The 23,566-nt window shown below is 38.4% G+C and overlaps 1 protein-coding gene across 1 annotated transcript; it reads right to left on the bottom strand.

The window, feature by feature from the left end:
• Positions 1–3,452: 3,452 nt before the first annotated feature.
• Positions 3,453–11,550, bottom strand: LOC131937534 (uncharacterized). Its single transcript, XM_059295039.1, has 5 exons — positions 11,417–11,550; positions 11,030–11,327; positions 5,760–6,647; positions 5,272–5,381; positions 3,453–3,699 (listed from the first exon to the last, which is right to left on the bottom strand). Exons 1-5 carry the CDS (start codon positions 11,506–11,508, stop codon positions 3,522–3,524), a joined length of 1,566 nt encoding a protein of 521 aa, XP_059151022.1. The 5' UTR covers positions 11,509–11,550; the 3' UTR covers positions 3,453–3,521.
• Positions 11,551–23,566: the final 12,016 nt, after the last annotated feature.

Raw genomic sequence — 23,566 nt, 5'->3', positions numbered from 1 at the left:
TTGCCTTACTCTCGCACAGGCTACAGGACATGCAAGAAAAAGTTGATGCATTAGGAGCCATCTAGCAGCGCGTAGGTCTGAAGATCAACAAAGAAAAGACGGAAATGATGAGAATTAACAATAAACAGGAGGCTCCAGTGTCAATAGACGGAAGACAGGTAAATGATGTGCAAGAGTTTGTCTACCTTGGCAGCAAGATCAGCAAAACGGGAGGCACAGAGGAGGACATACGCGCTAGAGTTAATAGAGCCCGCTGCGCTTTCACAGTCCTGCGACCCATATGGAAAAGTTCGGCCATCTCCATTACCACAAAAATTAGGATATTTAACTCTAATGTCAAGGCAGTTCTGCTGTATGGAGCAGAGACATGGAGAGTCTCCAAGGCAAGCACAGCAAAGATACAGACCTTCATGAATAGATGCCTTAGACAGATACTGAAACTGAGATGGCAGGACAAAGTGCCGAACTTGGAACTATGGAGGAAAGCTAGGCAGGAGCCTATAGGTGTGCAAATAAGAAGGAGGAAGTGGCGCTGGGTGGGTCACACACTGCGAAAGGCTCACACAAATGTTACACGCCAAGCGCTTGAGTGGAACCCCCAGGGAAAGCGGAAGAGAGGGCGCCCAAGACAGACCTGGAGGCGGAGTCTTCTTGAAGAACTGAAGCCAATAGGGATGTCTTGGGAGATGTCAAAATTAATAGCCGAGGATAGGAAGAAATGGAAGGAAATGGTGGAGGCAATATGCTCCATAAGGAGAAAAGAGGACTAAGTCAAAGTAAGTCATGTTAACTTAGGCCTTACGTCAACAATGAACTCACTAAGCCAGGGGTGGACTGGCATGCCAAAGAGGCCCGAGATTTTTTTTTTAGAGGCCTTAACCACAGAATGAAGTTTATGTTGTGCCTTTGTTCCCCACCAAAGCCTGGTTTTAATTTTTAACGACTCAATAACGAAATAGTAAAACGGTAAAATACCAACATTAAAAAAGCAAAATATTATACACACAAATATCATAAGCATCAGAGTCAAATAATTAAACAGAAAACCGTTTGTAATATTCATTTTCTGTTTCCTGGATCGCTTTTTAGATATTAGTCACGGTATTCAATACCATGATAATATAAAATCTTGTTATTAAATCGTTTTTAATGAATTTTTTTCATTACTTTAAAATTTTTGTTACAATAGATTTCTTAGTACTATTTTAATCAGAATAAATATATATAAAAAAAAAACAGGTTTAAAACTGGTGATAACAGGCTTTGAAATGCTCTAAAATAAGACTACATCAGGTGGTGCAGTATATTTGGCACCCAACTTCTATTACTTCCGCTTAAGGCGTTTCAGGTTGTTTTGTAGGGGTTAGCGTGGTTCGCACACCATCAAATATTCACACAATCAAATAATCATCAAATATCTTTACCCACACCATCAAATAATCATCAAATAACTTTACCCACACCATCAAATAATCATCAAATAACTTTACCCACACCATCAAATAATCATCAAATAACTTTACCCACACCATCAAACAATCATCAAATACTTTTCCCACATCATCAAATAACTCTACCCAAATCACCAAATAACTTTACCCCTACCATCAAATAACTTTACCCATACAATCAAATAACTTTACCCACACCATCAAATAACTTTACCCACACCATCTCTAACTCCCATGTCTTTTCTTGCCTAGAATAAATTAAATAAGGATGTTTTACTTTTTAAAAAAAACATTGCAGTCACACTGTATTTCTCAAACCTTTCTCGATTCAAAGGATTTTTATGACATCGGCAGTTCGAGTTTCTTCGTTTGGCGAATGACGTCATCGTATATCTGCATGTCTTCAGTGCAACTTTACTGCTCTAACCCTTTGGCACTGTCCCAACTCTCCCCAGGACACTAGGAACCTTTTATCCCGGTAACCTTGACCCCGCGACCTTGGGACATGGATGGGCTTTAATTGGACGTGGGTGTCTGAGTGTAAGACGGCTGTGTGGGTGAGGTGCTCGGCAGGCGTTTATCACAGCGTGGGGGGGGGGGGGGGGTGGCTGACTACCAAAAGTCTGTTGTTAAGTGGCGTGTCAGATTACTAGACCCAACGACGTAATAGAAATGTAATTTATGCACCACAGGAGCTGGTGCTTAGAACCCCACACTGGGGTGTGATTAGATTGGAATGAAACAAGATCCAGTTGAACGGGGTGACATTCACTCGTCTCATCGCATGTCAACTCCGACACAGCTCCGGTACACCTGATCATTTATTGAAATCAACTTCCGCATAGGTACTCCCACGTTCCACTTCAATCAAAATGTGCACAATTACTTGATGCCTAAACATTATAAACCAGCATGGGAGTAATTACTTTACGCCCTTACATTCTATATAACTTAATTACTTTACGCCCTTACATTCTATATAACTTAATTACTTTATGCCCTTACATTCTATATAACTTAATTACTTTATGCCCTTACATTCTATATAACTTAATTACTTTATGCCCTTACATTCTATATAACTTAATTATTTTACGCCCTTACATTCTATATAACTTAATTACTTTATGCCTTTACATTCTAAATGAACCTGTGAATAATAACTGTATGCTCAACCATCTATCTAAATCACCCTGTGCATACGCACATATCTTATCTAAATTAACACAAGTATATTTACTGTATGTTCCTTTATCCTATCGAATCAACATGATTATGAATGTTATATACCCCAACATTCTATATAACTTAATTACTGTATGCCTCATTATTCTATATAACTTAATTACTGCATGCTTTTACATTCTATATAAAAGTTAATCACTGTATGCCCCTTCATTCTAAATCACTAGCATGAACTCAATTAACATACGCTCCAACCTGCTATTAAACTTAGCATGAAATTACCCCCCCCCCCCCATTGTCCTGGTGTTAGATGAGATTTATGGTGACATGCCGTCCTGGTACATGTGGGAGTGGGAGACATTGTTTTACACACAGCTACGTCCTGTTACAGAGGCGGCATGGTAGTGGCATAAAGCAGTGGCGGCACTACAGTGGCAAAACGTCAGTGGCAACACTACAGTGGCATAAAGCCAGTGGCGGCACTACAACGGCATAAAGCCAGTGGCGTCACTACAATGGCATAAAGCCAGTGGCGGCACTACAGTGGCATAAAGCCAGTGGCGGCACTAGAGTGGAAAAACGTCAGTGGCGGCACTACAGTGGCATAAAGCCAGTGGCGTCACTACAGTGGCAAAATGCTAGTGGCGGCACTAGAGTGGCAAAACGTTAGTGGCGGCACTACAGTGGCAGCTTATAGTATATTCATTGTAGCATTTATAACGCAGATAATTACAGTTATTAGCTAAAAAGGTGGATTAAAAAATAGTTTTGAATATGACGGTGACAAAACAAAACAAAGCCCCACCAATTTCCCCACATATTTTAATACCACAATCACATCATCAAAATGACTAAAACTAATGTCTTCTAATTTAACGCTTGTTGCTATGGCAACATCCACATCCCGGCAGGCGTGACCTGACCATTACGGTAAATATACAGTTCTTTAGCCGCTGGCTGTAGGAAGTCCCGGATCTTGGCGGCCTTCATGCTGAACCCGCTGTAGCTGATGACGAGAACCCGACAGGATGTGGTCAGTAGTAGCTGCTCCACCAGGGCCAGTCTGTGGGGGAGCATCAAGATTTTAGCTTTTGTATGTCGTTCAAATATCAAGATTTAATCTATGTCATTCAAACATCAAAATTTTAGCTTTTGTATGTCGTTCAAATATCAAGATTTAATCTATGTCATTCAAACATCAAAATTTTAGCTTTTGTATGTCGTTCAAATATCAAGATTTAATCTATGTCATTCAAACATCAAAATTTTAGCTTTTGTATGTCGTTCAAATATCAAGATTTAATCTATGTCATTCAAACATCAAGATTTTAGCTTTTGTATGTCGTTCAAATATCAAGATTTAAGCTTTGTCATTCAAACATCAAGATTTTAGCTTTTGTATGTCGTTCAAATATCAAGATTTAATCTATGTCATTCAAACATCAAGATTTTAGGTTTTGTATGTCGTTCAAATATCAAGATTTAAGCTATGTCATTCAAACATCCAGATTTTAGCTTTTGTATGTCGTTCAAATATCAAGATTTAAGCTATGTCATTCAAACATCAAGATTTTAGCTTTTGTATGTCGTTCAAATATCAAGATTAAAGCTGTTATTCAAACATCAAGATTTTAGCTTTTGTATGTAGTTCAAATATCAAGATTTAATCTATGTCATTCAAATATAAAAATTTTAGCTTTTGTATGTCGTTCAAATATCAAGATTTAAGCTATGTCATTCAAACATCCAGATTTTAGTTTTTGTATGTCGTTCAAATATCAAGATTTAAGCTTTGTCATTCAAACATCAAGATTTTAGCTTTTGTATGTCGTTCAAATATCAAGATTTAAGCTGTCATTCAAACATCAAGATTTTAGCTTTTGTATATCGTTCAAATATCAAGATTTAAGCTATGTCATTCAAACATCAAGATTTTATCTTTTGTATGTCGTTCAAATATCAAGATTTAAGCTTTTATATGTCATACAAATATCAAAATTTAAACTTTGTCATTCAAATAAAAAGATTTAAGCTTTTATGTGACCTTCATTTATCAAGTTTTAAGGTTTTCCTTGTCATTGAAATATCAGAATAAAGTTTTTCAACGTTATTCAAAATATCATTCAAATATAAAGTTTTAAGCTTTTATATGTCATTCAAATATTAAATTTTAAGGTTTTATATGTCATTTAAATATAAAGTTTTAAGCTTTTCTATATCATACAAACATCAAGTTTTTAACTTATTAGAATAAGTGTGTCTAAAACATCTAGTTTAATATCAGAACGTGCGTCAGTGGAAGATCAAGTTTTAAGCTTATCAAGGAAACATCAATTTTTAAAACTTTAGATTCGATATTGAAAAAAAAAAGTATTTGAACTTGCAAAAAGTACGTAAAGTTCATTACATTTTATCCCTTTAATATTTCACGTTAATTAAAAATTAATTTTAAAAAGAAACAGAGGATATTATTTAGCAGTATGTAAATACAACTCCTATATTTTAAAATAATATTTTATATTCTTTAGGATAGGCATTCGTGTAATTAAAATTACTTTTTTTTTTGGAAAAGATGAAACTAAAAGTTTAAGTTTTAATTGTCTTGATAATCCTAGCCAAAGACGTATTGTGTTACCTAAAACCTTCTCGCTTGTCTTGACCTTTCTGTACGCTGGCGATGTGAACAATTGGACTGGAACTGACATGTAGTCTATGGCCAAACAAGGTTTTAGCTTCATCCCGTACCTATGTATATACACGTTTTACATATACAAGCCTAATATATATATATATATATATATATATATATATATATATATATATATATATATATATATATATATATATATATATATATATAATATATATATATATATATATATATATATATATATATATATATAAAATATATATATATATATATATATATATATATATATATATATATATATATATATATATATATACGTGTGTGTATATTTATGCGAACAGGGCATTATCCCCCCCCTGTAAATTACCCCCTCTGTAAATTACCCCCCCCCGTCAATTACCAAATTATAACTAAAGATAAAAGTAAAGAGTTTAAACACAACGCAAAAGTTGAAACCAAACTACAGCACTGACCGTCTGAGAATCTGTGGCCAGATAAACGTGGAATCCCTTGGTGACGTAACCGGCCAGAAAATCCCAGACGGCTGCGACAGTTTCCGGTTTGTTCCTGACGTTGTTCTCAAAGGGCAAGGACGAGCTGTGGCCCAACCGGATGTGGACACACACGAGATTCACGTCGATGACGTCATAGTTCTTCAGGTCTCGGACCGCGTCCAGCGAGACGTTGTTTCCACGAGATGTTCTCACATCCGGGTTACACACCATCTCTTCCGACCAGAGAGTTAAAGAAACTGATGTGGTAGAATTTGTAGCGTTGCTAGCTGTACAAATCCGATCGCGTGTCTTTGGAGTAAAACTAACATATGAGTCATTGATGCAAAAATCACGGTAGCAAAACTTAGTTCTTGAATCTATACACGAGCTGTTTATACAGGCACCAGAGATATTGGATATACACATTTCTCTCCTGATGCAAGTTTGATTAAGGCATTGGTTGTTTGTATAGTCTTTAACGTCAAAAATTAAAGATTTATTCGAAGTAGATTTATCTCCCTCGAAACAATGCGACCCATTTGTATGAGTCTTGTTATATGAGCTACAACACTTCTCTAACTGACTTAAGACCCTGGCCTCGTTTTGAATAACGGTGACGATGTTCACAAGAGCGTTGTTCAGCTCTTGTCTTAACTCTTTTGTTGGGGTCATAAGTCGCGTCCACCCCCGCTGGTAGAGCTCCCACCTCGTGCCCTGAGCCCAGGGAGGGAATCGTCTCTTGTACATGTAGTTCTTGCTTAAGCTGTGCAGGAACCTGTGGTTGGTTCGTAGGAAGACGACGTCTTGTGGGTACACAGAGTTAAAGTCAATGACCTCTAGGTGTAGGTTTTGGCTGGTGCCTAGAGCCTGTGGAGATTATAAGAGTGTAGGTGTATGGAGTGTATGTGTATGGAGTGTAGGTGTAGGTAGTGTAGGTGTATGGAGTGTAGGAGAACGGAGTGTAGGTGTACGGAGTGTATGTGTATGGAGTGTAGGTGTATAGAGTGTAGGTGTATGGAGTGTAGGTGTACGGAGTGTAGGTGTATGGAGTGTATGTGTATGGAGTGTAGGTGCATGGAGTGTAGGTATATGGAGTGTAGGTGTATGGAGTGTAGGTGTATAGAGTGTAGGTGTATGGAGTGTAGGTGTATGGAGTGTAGGTGTATGGAGTGTAGGTGCATGGAGTGTAGGTGTATGGAGTGTATGTGTATGGAGTGTAGGAGAATGGAGTGTAGGTGTATGGAGTGTATGTGTATGGAGTGTAGGTGTATAGAGTGTAGGTGTATGGAGTGTAGGTGTATGGAGTGTAGGTGTATGGAGTGTAGGTGCATGGAGTGTAGGTGTATGGAGTGTAGGTGTATGGAGTGTAGGTGTATGGAGTGTAGGTGTATAGAGTGTAGGTGTATGGAGTGTAGGTGTATGGAGTGTAGGTGTATAGAGTGTAGGTGTATGGAGTGTAGGTGTATAGAGTGTATGTGTATGGAGTGTAGGTGTATAGAGTGTAGGTGTATGGAGTGTAGGTGTATGGAGTGTACGTGTATGGAGTGTACGTGTATGGAGTGTAGGTGTATAGAGTGTAGGTGTATGGAGTGTAGGTGTATGGAGTGTATGTGTATGGAGTGTAGGTGCATGGAGTGTAGGTGTATGGAGTGTAGGTGTATGGAGTGTAGGTGCATGGAGTGTAGGTGTATGGAGTGTAGGTGTATGGAGTGTAGGTGTATAGAGTGTAGGTGTATGGAGTGTAGGTGTATGGAGTGTAGGTGTATGGAGTGTAGGTGCATGGAGTGTAGGTGTATGGAGTGTATGTGTATGGAGTGTAGGAGAATGGAGTGTAGGTGTATGGAGTGTATGTGTATGGAGTGTAGGTGTATAGAGTGTAGGTGTATGGAGTGTAGGTGTATGGAGTGTAGGTGTATGGAGTGTAGGTGCATGGAGTGTAGGTGTATGGAGTGTAGGTGTATGGAGTGTAGGTGTATGGAGTGTAGGTGTATAGAGTGTAGGTGTATGGAGTGTAGGTGTATGGAGTGTAGGTGTATAGAGTGTAGGTGTATGGAGTGTAGGTGTATAGAGTGTATGTGTATGGAGTGTAGGTGTATAGAGTGTAGGTGTATGGAGTGTAGGTGTATGGAGTGTACGTGTATGGAGTGTACGTGTATGGAGTGTAGGTGTATAGAGTGTAGGTGTATGGAGTGTAGGTGTATGGAGTGTATGTGTATGGAGTGTAGGTGTATAGAGTGTAGGTGTATGGAGTGTAGGTATATGGAGTGTACGTGTATGGAGTGTAGGTGTAGGTAGTGTAGGTGTATGGAGTGTAGGTGTATGGAGTGTAGGTGAATGGAGTGTATGTGTATGGAGTGTAGGTGAATGGATGGAGTGTATGTGTATGGAGTGTATGTGTATGGAGTGTATGTGTATAGAGTGTATGTGTATGGAGTGTTGGTGTATGGAGTGTAGGTGTATGGAGTGTAGGTGTATGGAGTGTTGGTGTATGGAGTGTAGGTGTATGGAGTGTAGGTGTATGGAGTGTAGGTGTATGGAGTGTAGGTGTATGGAGTGTTGGTGTATGGAGTGTAGGTTTATGGAGTGTAGGTGTATGGAGTGTAGGTGTATGGAGTGTAGGTGTATGGAGTGTAGGTGTATGGAGTGTAGGTGTATGGAGTGTTGGTGTATGGAGTGTAGGTGTATGGAGTGTAGGTGTATGGAGTGTTGGTGTATGGAGTGTAGGTGTATGGAGTGTAGGTGTATGGAGTGTAGGTGTATGGAGTGTTGGTGTATGGAGTGTTGGTGTATGGAGTGTAGGTGTATGGAGTGTTGGTGTATGGAGTGTAGGTATATGGAGTGTAGGTGTATGGAGTATATGTGTATGGAGTGTATGTGTATCGATTGTATGTGTACGGAGTGTATGTGTATGGAGTGAATGTGTATGGAGTGTATGTGTATGGAGTGTATGTGTATGGAGTGTAGGTGTATGGAGTGTATGTGTATGGAGTGTATGTGTATGGAGTGTAGGTGTATCGATTGTATGTGTACGGAGTGTATGTATACGGATTGTATGTGTATGGAGTGTATGTGTATGGAGTGCATGTGTATGGAGTGTAGGTGTATGGAGTGTATGTGTATGGAGTGTATGTGTATGGAGTGTAGGGGTATGGAGTGTAGGTGTATGGAGTGTTGGTGTATGGAGTGTTGGTGTATGGAGTGTAGGTGTATGGAGTGTTGGTGTATGGAGTGTAGGTATATGGAGTGTAGGTGTATGGAGTATATGTGTATGGAGTGTATGTGTATCGATTGTATGTGTACGGAGTGTATGTGTATGGAGTGTATGTGTATGGAGTGTAGGTGTATGGAGTGTATGTGTATGGAGTGTATGTGTATGGAGTGTAGGTGTATCGATTGTATGTGTACGGAGTGTATGTATACGGATTGTATGTGTATGGAGTGTATGTGTATGGAGTGCATGTGTATGGAGTGTAGGTGTATGGAGTGTATGTGTATGGAGTGTATGTGTATGGAGTGTAGGGGTATGGAGTGTAGGTGTATGGAGTGTATGTGTATCGATTGAATATTTACGGAGTGTATGTGTATAGAGTGTATGTGTATGGAGTGTAGGTGTATCGATTGTATGTGTACGGAGTGTATGTGTATGGAGTGTATGTGTATGGAATGTATATTGATCGATTGTATGTGTACGGAGTGTATGTGTATGGAGTGTTTGTGTATGGAGTGTAGGTGTACGGAGTGTATGTGTATGGAGTGTTTGTGTATGGAGTGTAGGTGTATGGAGTGTAGGAGTATGGAGTGTAGGTGTATGGAGTGTATGTGTACGGAGTGTATGTAAATGGAGTGTAGGTGTATGGAAGTTGACAGGATAAATGATCTCAGGACAAAATATATCAGGACAAAATATATCAGGACAAAATATATCAGGACAATATATATCAGGACAAAATACATCAGGACAAAATACATCAGGACAAAATATATCAGGACAAAATATACCAGGACAAAATATATCAGGACAATATATATCAGGACAAAATACATCACGACAAAATATATCAGGACAAATAATCACATGACAAATGATCTCAGGACAAAATATTTCACGGACAAAATATTTCACTGACAAAGTATTTCACGGACAAAATATTTCACGGAGAAATGATCTGAGGATACATGATCTCAGACAAAATATCCCTAACAAAATATCTCATAGCAAAATATTTATAAGATTTGTCCTGAGATTATTTGTCATGGAACCGTATGGAGGCTATGTGTAAGTTCATGAGAGATAGCCATAGTCAAGATGAGATGGACAGTTTAAACTGAGGAAAGAAAGAGAGTGACATTGCCCAGGAAAAATGTAGGAACGATTTTGAATTTTCCGCAAGCCAAAATTTGAATGGCAATAAACCGGGAGTGATCTCCCATAAACTTTCTCGAATATTCATATATGAAACAACAAGGTATGGCACCTCGGCACATAGACATGATTTTAAATACTTAAACTTTTAAAAATAGAATAAAATCGCGCAGAAAAAAGAATTGCACACCAAGTGAACGCCAAATAAAATGTGCATAATAGTGCGGAATATTATTAGTACTTTATAAATTCACATGCGTTTTTTAAGAAATCGGAAATAGAACAATTACTACTTCCTACAGTTATCGGAAATAGCTCAAAAGTTGATACGGATCTACGATTTTGATATAATACTTATATATGAAATTTCATCAACCTAGCTGTAACGGTACTCAAGTTATCGTGTTTACACACACAACACACACACACACACGCACACACACAAACACACGCACGCACGCACACACACACAAACACACACAAACACACACACACACATACGCACACCCACACCCACACACACACCCACACACCCACGTACGCACGCACGCACGCACACACACACACACAGACATTCGTACAAGATTTCAAAACTATGTTTTTCCGACCCAGGGAGATATATAGCGTCGAGATTCGCAAAAATCTCGATTTTTTTTGCACGATTACAAGACTATCTCTATACTTCGAATTTACGAGAAAGTAAAAATGTAGATGATGATAAGTGGAAACTGATCGTAAATTGTGTGAGACAAGTAGTTGGATGTAAAGCTGTTGAAGTCCTAATGCAAATAAAATAATGCAAATATCCCCGACTTAAAAAAAAATTAACATTTTAAATTTTTCGTATACCTTTCTTGAAGTCATACAAAGCCGAGGTGAAAGTTACCTGTAGTTCTATTGTACTTTTGTTCTGAAGTTCTATTTCTGGGATAGCCCAGTCAACTTGTGCCGGCCTGTAGAAGTCTGAAAAATCTGCCGGTGACGTCATGACAATGCCAAACGTTCGGTTCGTGACCTCTGCCAGTAGGTACACGCTGATTATCCCCCTTTGCCTGTCCCCCAGGCCAAAACAATATACTTTATCATCGCACAGATAAATCAAATATTTTTTCCTGAAACTTTCTTGACTGCTGTTGACTGCTTGGTTGTTTGGGGACTCTGTTTCGTTAGATAGTTTAGTGGTGCTGTATGGACATATCAAATGAAAATAAGTTAATAAAGATGGCGGAGGTACGAAGAGGTCAGCTTGTTGTGAATGTGGGCGAAGACAAACCTGTTAGATGCGAGGTAGGTCGCGGTCAGCTGGACGCGGAGTTTGATGACGTATGGCAGCAACAGGTAGATCAAGGTGAGCAGCGTTACCATCAGGCCACAGCAATGGTAGGATGGGCATCTAGGCCAGCGGTGTGAACTGGGGAGTGGAGGGGTGTTGGTTGGTGAGTGGTGTGGGGTGGGGTGTAGTGGGTGGTGTGGGGGTGGAGGTGTAGCATAAAGGTGAGCAGCGTTACCATCAGGCCACAGCAATGGTAGGATGGGCATCTAGGCCAGCGGTGTGAACTGGGGAGTGGAGGGGTGTTGGTTGGTGAGTGGTGTGGGGTGGGGTGTAGTGGGTGGTGTGGGGGTGGAGGTGTAGCATAAAGGTGAGCAGCGTTACCATCAGGCCACAGCAGTGGTAGGATGGGCATCTAGGACAGTGGTATGAACTGAGGAGTGGAGGTCAAGTGGTTGGTGAGTGGTGTGGGGGTGTAGTGGGTGGTGTGGGGGTGGAGGTGTAGTGGTTGGGTAGTGTGGGGGGGGGGGGGGGGTGGGGAGTGTTGTATGGGTGTGGTGGGTGGTGAGTGGGGAGTGGTGGGTGATGTAAAGGAGGGGGTGAAGTGGGTGGTAAGTGGTGTGGCGGAGTGTCGGGTGGCGTGGGGGTGTGTGGGTGGGGAGTGGTGGGGAGTGTGGGGGGGGGGGGTGGGGAGTGTTGTATGGGTGTGGTGGGTGGTGAGTGGGGAGTGGTGGGTGATGTGAAGTATAACCCAACCTATGTTTAAGTGTGATCTCTATGTCAGTAGAGCCCTCACATTATATCCCCCCTCTCTTTCAGAGAATTCCCTACTCATGTTGCGGGGAGGGTATTGAAACTTTAGGGGGGGGGGGTAAATTTTCGTGGGATTGTGATGGGGATATTGCCAATATAAATTATATATTTTTTCTATTTCGAAGAGTTAAAAAAAATGTTTTTGATATATTCTTGTAATTTTTTTTTAAAGGAAATTTATGAAAACAACAAAAACACACTTAAACCTATGAATAAATCAGAAATAAAATATTTTTAGAAATCATTTTATAGAAGCTGCAAATCCAGAGAACTCTAAAATAATGTTTAGAGTTAAGAGTCCAGATTTTTATTTATTTCGACCAAGCCTAAGCTATAAACTAAATATCTCTCTTTCTTAAGACAAACATTGACTGGCTTTAAAGGAGCTCTGTGATCGATATTTGGAAAACCCCACTTTAAAAAAAAGTCATAGTAATTGGTACTGAAAACTTAACCGATACGAGACCTAGTTTAGCCATTTTTGTTTTCAATTTCTGTGGTAAATATAAGCAATTAAATTGTGTTTGGCGCTTTAAAAAATTGTTTAGCTACCTAACATACTAAAAACACCCATCGCATCCAATCTTTAGTAAAGTCAAACCAAAATAAACCAGATTTTTTTAATAACCATATTTATTTTAATAACATTTTACATTTACCTGTACTATTTGAATATGCTTTTGAAATATTTCCCACATTACTCAAAGAAATGGGCGTTATATGATTAGTCCGCGCAAGATTCAGAGTGTAAGATATTATAATACTTTGTAAACAAACATATAGAGAATATGCAAATAAAAAAAAATGTCATAAATTATGTGAAAAAATATCAACAAAAAAAATAATGACAGGCAAAGATTGAAATACAACGTCGTTAATATGAAAAATAAACGAAAGTATTTTATTTAGTGGTCGTTTACAATTTTCTGCACGGTTTTTATTAGAAAAAAATATTACCTCATATTAAGTTTTTAATTTGATTAATTAAAAACAAATACGTTTGGCACCAACGAGATTTTTGTGTGAAAAAATTTAGCACAGCGGTTCGACACATTTAAATTTAGCCCTCGCGATAACGCTCAAAGTTAGTTCAGCACACCGTGTTGACGTTTCTTTCTTTAGACGTCTGAAGTGGATTATCACGGTATTAACTATTGGCGGCCGTGTGTTTGATATCACGTGACGACACGGGCTAGGACAGGTAGAAGGTGTGTGTGTGTGTGTGTGTGTGTGCGGGGGGGGGGGTGAATTGTTTTAATTCTGATTACAATACCCGGACCTGTCTTTTAAAAGCCACTTGAGATAATAATGAGTCTTTTTAAAACGTTTTTCTTAACTCAGCTTCGCGTTTGTTTGTTTGGTTATTTGGATGTTTGTTGTTAAAATTGACATCGAAAATTAGCCCACTTCTGATTGCTCTAGAGACCTGAAATTTGGCATGCATGCTACTTTCGCCTAACAATTTCAGATGCAATCATAAAAACTAGCAATTAGTGACCGTAATTAGCTTAATTTAATTACGCCCCAAGGACCATAAAATTGAGGACATGATTTCTAAAGATACCGACAAGACTGGAGTCCTAATGACACAGTTACTTCGGCCCCAATCGATGTGAGCGCGCTGGCCGTGATCGTATAGTTGTTAGTACTTCGCGTTGTGGCCGCGACAACCCAGGTTCGAATCCTGGTCGCTCAAGATTTTTAGTCCGTGTATTTATAAACACTTTTTTAAAAACCACGTTTTTCATGTGTAGCAACGGACTAAAAAGGAGAAAATAAAATACTTAAAAAAAACTTTTTAAAAAACCACGTTTTTCTTGTGGACTAAAAAGTAGAAAATAACTATTTACATACATTTGATGACAAAAAACGTGGGTCGGGCAGATGGGTCGGGAAATTTGATGGTGAACGTACCCACGTTTTTTGTCATCAAATGTATGTAAATAGTTATTTTCTACTTTTTAGTCCACAAGAAAAACGTGGTTTTTTAAAAAGTTTTTTTTAAGTATTTTATTGGTTTCATTAAAAAAATCCTGACTTAAACGCCAATGCCCTATCAGAAACAACAACAGCAAACGTCTTCTGTTTATTTTCGTTTCATTTAACTTTTAGGTTGAATTTGTTTTAATTATATTGCTGAAAAATTAATACATTCTTAGACTTTTGATCGATTTAAATATTACAAAAAATGTTGCCCTTTCTGTTAGAACTTTATTTCAACAAATCTTTTTAATTAGACATTTTTGTAACCTATCTGTTTTTATTTTTGAGAGTCACACAACCTTTATTTCTGTAACACTGATGCCGTATTATAAATTAGTTAGGGAAGGGTCAGTAGCGGACTGTGGGTGAAGTTAGCTTTACTGATGTGTTGTGTTTAGTTTAAATCTTCTAACATAATGGTTTCTGACTATATTGTCCCAGCACTATTAGTGAGTCCGCCTTAGTTTGAATATATAAAGTGACAAGTTCGTCGCTATTGTGGCCCAAAACTCTGGATTGTTTTATGTCCCAGGAGGGGCGACAGGCAAACGTAACCAAACCTAACCCTAAACATTACTCCCTGTTGGATGGTTAAATCACCTAACCCTAAACCTTCTTTCCCATAGCATCTACCTAATCCTAAACATTACTCCCAACGAGACGTTTAATTTACCTAACTACAAACATTACTCCCTGTAGGATATTTTATTCACCTAACCCAAAACCTTCTTTTCTAATTTACCTAATCCTAAACTTTACTTCCAATAATTTATCTAATTCGACCTTACTCAGAAGAATAGATTATCTAATTAATCTCCTTACTCATGACCATACCGGTAAACAGCTCTTTGATTTCATTACTTATTAAAAGTTTGCTTTTCTTAAGTTCAATGACTGATCTCAATTGATGCACCATTTTACATTGAAATGTTCAAATGAATAACAACGTACCAGTTTCTTGGTGTAAGGATTGTATTGTCGTCAACATTGATAACCGCCCTTACTGTACATACCTTCAGCGATGGGTGGAAGGTTTTTTAAAATAACATTAACAAGGAAACTCTTGTTTGCATTTGCAATTGTGTGAACAAAGGGAGATAACTTTCTAACGACTAATGGAGTACATTTAAAGTTTATGAGTAAAGCGAGATAACCAAGTTTTAAGTGAGTTCTATACACTGGTTGTTGCCCTTACTCCGTGAAAAAGACAATAACCCCAATATCAACGTCATGTTTTTATTTAATGAAATTTATTTTTCTTGTACGGTAAATTTCCATTTTAATATCTGCAAAATATTATGTTAGATAGTTTAAACGGTTGGATTGCATTTTTGTAAGATTTTACTTGTGTGTTCATTTATTTACTTGTGTGTAACATTTGTTTTACAAAGAATAGATATAAAGCATATGCCATCTATACAGAAAAGTTACGGTGAGGTCTCTCAACCACTTCATACCCTGTAGAAATATAAGAATGATACATTTTAAAACCTAATTTAGAAATCAACACAGTCAATCAAATAGTTTTTAGAGTAAGTAAAGATCGGATGTAAACCTTGTAGACAATTTCTTCCTAATGCTTCTGCGTAAATACATTTTAATGTTTCGTTGGCCTGGAAAAAGTTTGTATGAAAAATTTAATTTGGTTTTTTTTAGAGATGTCATAACTTGAGAGAGTAATTAAGAAAAGCATACATTTTTTTCTTATTTAGCTTTCAGCCTGCACAATGTTTGTTATGGAGATATGTAGAAGTTGGGTGTGTAAACTGGTACCCTACAGAACAGAGGACGTCATTATGGGGATCTGTCTGTAGAAGTTGGGTGTGTAAACTGGTACCCTACAGACCAGAGGACGTCATTATGGGGATCTGTAGAAGTTGGGTGTGTAAACTGCTAGCCTACAGACCAAAGGACGTCATTATGGGGATCTGTTTGGAGAAAACTACATCAGCCGGCGCCCCAGCGATTGTATGACCCGGTGCACCCCCGGCTCCTCCTTGAGCACGATGATGACACCTAAATAACGCCACGCACTCTGAGTACGGTGGGCTAATTTAATCGTTGACAAAAAATAACCAGACACCTCTGCCAGCGCCCTGTGGATCATATTACCCAGTGGATCTAGGGGTGTCATATGAGCTCTATGGCGCCTACATCCGCTATAACGCGCGCCCATTGCTATGGATGCGATGGGATACCATAATGAATACCTAAATTGCAGCAGGGTCGACATCCGGCGCCCCCACAGTTGTGTACGGTTTAAGTGTGGCTACCTGGGGACATGGTGTCCGTTGATTGTGCGCCCTGCATTGACACCTGGGCTGACACTTTGGGTTTTTCTACCTCACTATAACGTAGTGTCATTAAGGTGTAATCAAGGCTTTCATAAACAACGCTTTGTGGACAAACCAGCGACACTAGGATTCAGGAAATACAACGCCGGCCTTGTTTACATTTAATTAACTCCGCTTTAGAAAATAAGGTCGCGCGTCTAAAACAATTATAAAAACCTTATAAAAACACTGGTGTGTAGGACTAGACCGCAGCAATGCGGGACCGGCACGCCAGTTATTATAAACTACAGACAAATAAACAAACCTCACCAACTAGAAATTTATTAAAAATTAAAGCTGGATAATAAGTCTTTCGATTTTTTAAATTTTTAATTATTGTTGTCTTTTGTTCCTTTGTTGTTGAACTTGCATTAATTTGAAAGCCTTAAAGAATGTTAGGAGAAAAAAAAAATAAAAATAAACATATCACTTATTTCTTTCATTTTTTTCCATGCCTCACATGAATACAAATAATTTCATGAGTGTATTAGCTTGTGCGCGTGTGTGTATGTGTGTGTATGTGTGTGTGTGTGTTACAGTCTGTGTATATGTTTATTCAAATAAGTGTGTATGTGCGAGTGTAATTGCTTACGAGGTTTTGTGAACTTTACCGTATGACATATAAAAAAACGTTACGCTTCCCCTTTACATAAATTACCATACATGGCCATGGGTGTAAAACAAACAGCCAAACAAAACTTTACATAAATTACCATACATGGTCATGGGTGTAAAACAAATAGCCAAACAAAACTTTACATAAATTACCATACATGGTCATGGGTGTAAAACAAACAACCAAACAAAACTTTACATAAATTACCATACATGGTCATGGGTGTAAAACAAACAACCAAACAAAACTTTACATAAATTACCATACATGGCCATGGGGTGTAAAACAAATAGCCAAACAAAACTTTACATAAATTACCATACATGGCCATGGGTGTAAAACAAACAACCAAACAAAAGTTTACATAAATCACCATACATGGCCATAAGTGTAAAACAAACAGCCAAACAAAATAAAACCTTCAGCTGTTTTTTTTTGACGTAACTTGCTGAGCCTCGCTTTGAAATTGACAGACAATAGTTTTTTTTTTTTGTTGTCCCAAGTCTTAAACGAATTTCAGTTCATTATAAGTTGTATTATCCAAGGGAATATAAAACTGTGGTAAGTTGACAATAGTTTAATATAATTGAATACTTTTGGTGTAAAATTTGTTTGAGATATGTATTGATTAAATCTATCGAAAAAATTAAATGGCAAAGAAAACTATTAATCGCATCGTGTTTGCTTTATTTATAATTACTAGACACCAACAAATATATAATACTTGTATAATTCCCTTTTCCCGAAAAATACGTTGTATGTACCATATCTAATTAATTTGTAACTAAGCAATTGGTTTTTTAATTATTTTTAATGTTTTTAAACAAATGTTTTTCGCACAAAATTTACAATGATAAAAACGCAGTGTTTTACTAAATTGTTTGTTTAAAGCGATCAAAACCTGTGAAATTGTGTTTTAAAAAATATACTTACAAATAGACAGCTGGTAAAACTAAAAAGACTGCTGGTGACACTAAATAGACAACCGGTGACACTAAATAGACAGCTGGTGACACTAAATAGACAACTTGTGACACTAAATAGACAGTCGGTGACATTAAATAGACAGTCGGTGACACTAAATGGACAGCCGGTGACATTAAATAGACATCTGGTGACACTAAAAAGACAACCGGTGACACTAAATGGAGAGCTTGTGACACTAAATAGACAGCTGGTGACACAAAAGGAACATCTGCTGATACTTATGCTACTAAAAATGTAATCCTTAATCTGGGGAAATCTAGTAAAATCTAGAAAATTTAAAAAATGAATCTTTTCACCACAATACTTAACATTTATTATTTTGTTTGTCTTTGAAAATTTCTAAATTTCTTGCGACTGGCGATGTTATCGTTTATATTTATTTACAACTAAAATCAAATTGGTTTTGTAAGAGCAAATATGAACTATATAACTCAACAACCTGATTACAATAAGAATTACAAAAAAACTCCCAGATCGAGAAAAAATAAATTGGTTTTACAGGAACGGCTTAATGAATGTATGAATGACGTTTTTATAGAGAGGCAAAAGTCTTAAAGTCTTTTGGTACAAATCCCAAGCACACTTTGATTGATTGTTATCTAAGCCGCTCTTTTGTTTGATTTTAAAACATGAAAAAGATACGACGTCAACACAAATGGGGGTGGGGGTAGGGGCGGTGGAAAGGGGGGGGGGAATGGAAGGTCTGAAAGAAAATAACTTTCGTAGACGTGTGTAGATTGTGTGGTGTGTGTGTGGTGTGTGTGTGTGTGTGTGGGGGGGGGGGTGTCCTTGTTGTGGTCGACATGTGAAAAATACAATCAAAATACTTTAAGTTTCACATCACACGGCTTGATGAATGCGAGAATCACATTTTTATGGTCAGACAAAAGTCTTCAAGTCTTTTGATTTTCACCTGCACGCAAAAAATATACAGTTTAACAGCAGTGTAAGTTTTACAAAAAGAAAACCAGATTTATCATGTTATTGATTCGCGTTATTCACATACACATCTGCAGTACTAAAGTACAGGAAAGACAACAGACACAGAAGACAAACGTTTGGGTGTGGCCTTACGGCGTGTACCACTGCAGCAAAAATTGTTTTTTTTTAATTTTATGTAATTTCAAGGTAAAGAGAAAAATGTAAAAGCCCGCATCAGTGCTTGTTTGACATGAAAGAAAATCATTACAATATGCCGACCCGAGGCATATCATACTTCGCTATTTAGTTGTTTTATTTTCTACTTTTCAGTAATTCATAATTTGTGAATTCGACAGTACCAATGCTGTCACTGAAAATATTTGCTTTAAAAAACTATCAGTAGGTCGTTAAGGACGATACTACCCCCACCCTCCTTATCTAGCGTCTCCCAGAAGAGAATTATATATATACGAGCCGACCCGCGGCGTATCATACGCCGCTTTTTAGTTGTTTTATTTTCTACTTTTCAGTAATTCATAATTTGTGAATTCGACACTACCAATGCTGCTACTGAAAATATTTGCTTTAAAAAACTATCAGTAGGTCGTTAAGGACGTTACTACCCCCACCATCCTTTCCCCCAACCCCTACTCTACAAACCACCCCCCCCGTGAAAGCAGCCTCCTCTTAGTTACCTCCCCTAAGTTTAAAATAGTTTCAAACTAAATTATCTGCCCCAAATAGCCGATACTAAACCCGCTATATGATTGTAAACATTTAGCGTGAACCACAGCTCATCAGACCATGTAGGGGTGGGGGTGGTAGGAAGCGCGCTTACAGCTTGTTTTCTAGCGTCTCCCAGAAGAGAATTATATATATAGATAAAAACAACCGCTCGTCGTATTTTTGTGCTTTAAAATAATTTATTGATTTTTCTCAACAAGTTCCAGATAGATTCTACCGAGAATATTTAACAACATCAATTTCGTAACTATAAATACTCTACATGGGGAGGCTTAGCATTGGAAGCTACTCATACACAACAGGTTATTGCATTAGAATAACACACGGTTTAAGAAATGTGTTATTTTTTTGTGAACGTACACACCGGGGCCAGTCGCGTAGCGAGGCAGAGGCGTAGCGAGAGGGGGGAGGGGACGGGGCGGGGACATATGTCCCTGGGCGCCGACTTTAGGGGGGCGCCAAATTGAAAGTTTGAGGGGGGGGGGGTGCAAATGAAAAGTTCTAGGGGGGTGCAAATCGAAAGTTTGAGGGGGGGGGGGGTGGAAATGAAAAGTTCGAGAGAGGTGGGGGTGCGCCGGGAAGGGTCGCTACGCCACATTTAGCGAGGTCGGGTGTCACCCGGTGCGGCACTTAATGGTGTCACCCCCCCCCCCCCCCCAGAGGCGTAGCGACCCTTCCCGGGGACAACAAACTTACAATTTTCGATTTGCACCCCTCCCAAACTTTCGATTTAGACCCCCCCCCCCCGCAAACTTTCGATTTGCACCCCCTCCTTTCGATTTGCACCTCTTAAAACACTAGTTAACTCTCGGATGAATCACTTAATTAAGTGGAATTATAATTTTTCTCTATATATTTTGCTATTTTTTGCCTTGGTGTCACCCCCCTAAATGGTGTCAACCGGTGCGGTCCTCCCCCCCTCGCTACGCCCCCCCTCGCTACGCCTCTGACCGGGGCAGAGGCGTAGCATGGGGAGTGCGTGTGGGCGGGTGACCTACGTCGACCCTTTGGGCGCGCCGAAAGATATACAAAAAAAGAAGCCAGTTTTAAACTGCATTATGCTTAGTCAAAGATAGAAAACAGACTGCCGAATTCTAAATCAAAAGTCTCGAGTTCGAATCCGGGTTCAAGTCAGTATAACGCCCATGAGTCCACACAGCGCTGATGGGTACCTAACTCACTTTGGGGAAAATAAAAGCGGTTGGATATAGTGCTGACCACTCTATCCCTTCATGTGCCGAGGTCACAGAAGCAGGCGAACTCTGAAAAAATTAATTACCCTTTCAAATATTACTGTCCAAGGGCAGGTGAAGTAGAGTTGACCTGTTTCAGCGAACTCGGCTTACGAGGGTATAGCGTGGTCAGCTTTATGCCCAGCCGCCTTTAATTTACCGCCCCTAAAGTATATACTTTCTATTTAGAGTATTTATTTATTTTCTCCCCCCCCCCCTCGCTCCGGAAAGATGGTTTAAAAAACTGAGTGAAAGTACAGATAGAAGTACATTTGGTCATGCCATATAATGCAATTAAATTTCCATCTAGTATGACTTCATTGCACCAGGTAGCCGTTGCCTAAAATTAGGTTCTAATGAAGTTTTGAAGAATTGTTATGCATGTGAGTCCATATTGTACATATTCGTCCGACCATTTTCCCCTTTTTATCCAGATTACAAGAATGGATTCAAATGTTAGGAACGAAATGACACTACATACGATCATGAGAAGCCGCTGGGCCACTATATAGAAATAAAAAGTATGTTCGTCACAGCAGGATCAACGCGCACCTGTCTTTACGTGTTACCTCCCTGTGGCGCGCTGTATTACTGTCGTGTTGTCACGCTGTCTTGTTTGATATGTCATCGGCCACGACCGCAAGGTTCTATCATCCACATTTACAAAATCCGATCGCAAATTATATGAGTGTGTCTTGACATAACCCCTGGGGTCGGATTGAACCCAGGTTAAGAGCCACTGAGTTAAGGTTAGGGGCACTTACAGAGATAGGCTCATAGGTATTGTTATGTTTGATTATATATATATATATATATATATATATATATATATATATATATATATATATATATATATATATATATATAGGGACTAGGTAAGCGTGTTAGGGTTCACCGTAAGTTTAATTTTAGGTTTAGGAATATGTATATAGTTGTGGGGGGGGGGGGGTAATTATTATGATGAGTACGATTGGTGGTTCATCTTTAAGGCAATGTTATGGGACTATTACTTTAGGGTAACGGACTTGATGGTATTGTACTTGTAAACCACAGGTAGGTCTGTTTAGGTAATTTAGGAGATTTAAATTCCTCACTGTTAGTTGCAGGGGCCGAAAAGAGAATGTGTTTTGGATTGAAGTGACGGAGGAATAGAGTAAGGATACATTTAGCAGTTTGTTTTACAAACAACAGCCATTTCAGCGTTCAAATAAAGCGGCTGGTTCCCCTCTGTAATTGTTCTGGCACCTTCTAATGTAGCTTCCCATCCCGCATTTGTTTAACGACTCTAACCGTTCTCATTCCACATCTCTCCCTGGTCAGTTTTTTTTATATTTATTGTTTTTTGTTACCAACAAATTTAAAGGTTCAGTATTAAATGCTTTAGACTCAATGCTTACTGAGATCTTAAATTTAGATCAACTACAGTTAAAAAGCTCACGAATTGGAAAACTTAGTTTCTAGTAAATTGTCTCGAAGTAAACCATTCTTCATTCGCCTATTCTATGCCTCCAGATTCACTGTTAGATTCGATTAAGTTTGAGTTGATACATTATGCAAGAATTAAAAGCGCGACTAAGAACATCGTCACCCCCTGCCATGCGTTTCCCTACAGGTAGACAGGAATAACAAAATACGCATGACTGAGACCGTCTTTAATTGATATAACATGTCTGGAGTTTTGGTTCAACCCGAAACATTGAAATCTGTGCTTTTCTGTTAAGGATTGTATCTTATCCATATGTGATTTAGAGGATTTGTTTTTACTTGTACCGAAAAGAGACTTATTGTTTTTCAGATTTCTTTTTATCTGGATATAAATAATAGGGCTGGTAAGTAGGTCACCAACCAGTTCTATGGCTCATGCAGGTTTTATTGAGCCGTAGAACTGGTTGGTGTCCTACTTACCAGCCCTATATAGTGTGTTAGTAAATTCAAATTATAAGACGTGTTAAAATAGAAAATGTAATTGTTGGTAATATACATCCATAGTCTGTAGATAAAGTGGTGCTAGAGGATGTTTTGTAATATAATGTGGCGTCACGGTAAGTACGAGATAAAATTAAAAGAAATGATTAGATCATAATTAATAATATACCAACTTAAGAAAAGAAAATCGCAGCAGAAGAAACGAAATTATTATTTTCTAGAATATATTTTTCTATAGGTTTTGTTAGTGGAATTGTAGGTTTTGTTAGTGGAATTGTAGGTTTTGTTAGTGGAATTGTAGGTTTTGTTAGTGGAATTGTAGGTTTTGTTAGTGGAATTGTAGGTTTTGTTAGTGGAGTTGTAGGTTTTGTTAGTGGAATTTTAGGTTTTAAGAAGGACCCGCTTGACCGCTCTATTTTATTAATTAAATGAAGTAATTCGTTGAATAGACTACACATTTTAATGAGCCAACCTCCATTCTTCTTCTATACGAATGATAATCACATAACTCTTATAAAAATCCTTTATTATTTAGAGAAACAGTTTTAAAACTCTTGAATGTCGCTTGCCACCGTGTCCCTATGTTAGAGTGATTTTA

This window comes from Physella acuta, unplaced genomic scaffold (genome assembly GCF_028476545.2).
Source record: "Physella acuta isolate Inbredline_101_S28 unplaced genomic scaffold, ASM2847654v3 ptg000213l, whole genome shotgun sequence".
In the NCBI taxonomy this organism is placed as follows: domain Eukaryota; kingdom Metazoa; phylum Mollusca; class Gastropoda; family Physidae; genus Physella; species Physella acuta.
Note: the sequence above shows the minus strand (reverse complement) of the source record. Positions and strands in the feature narration are given on the sequence as shown.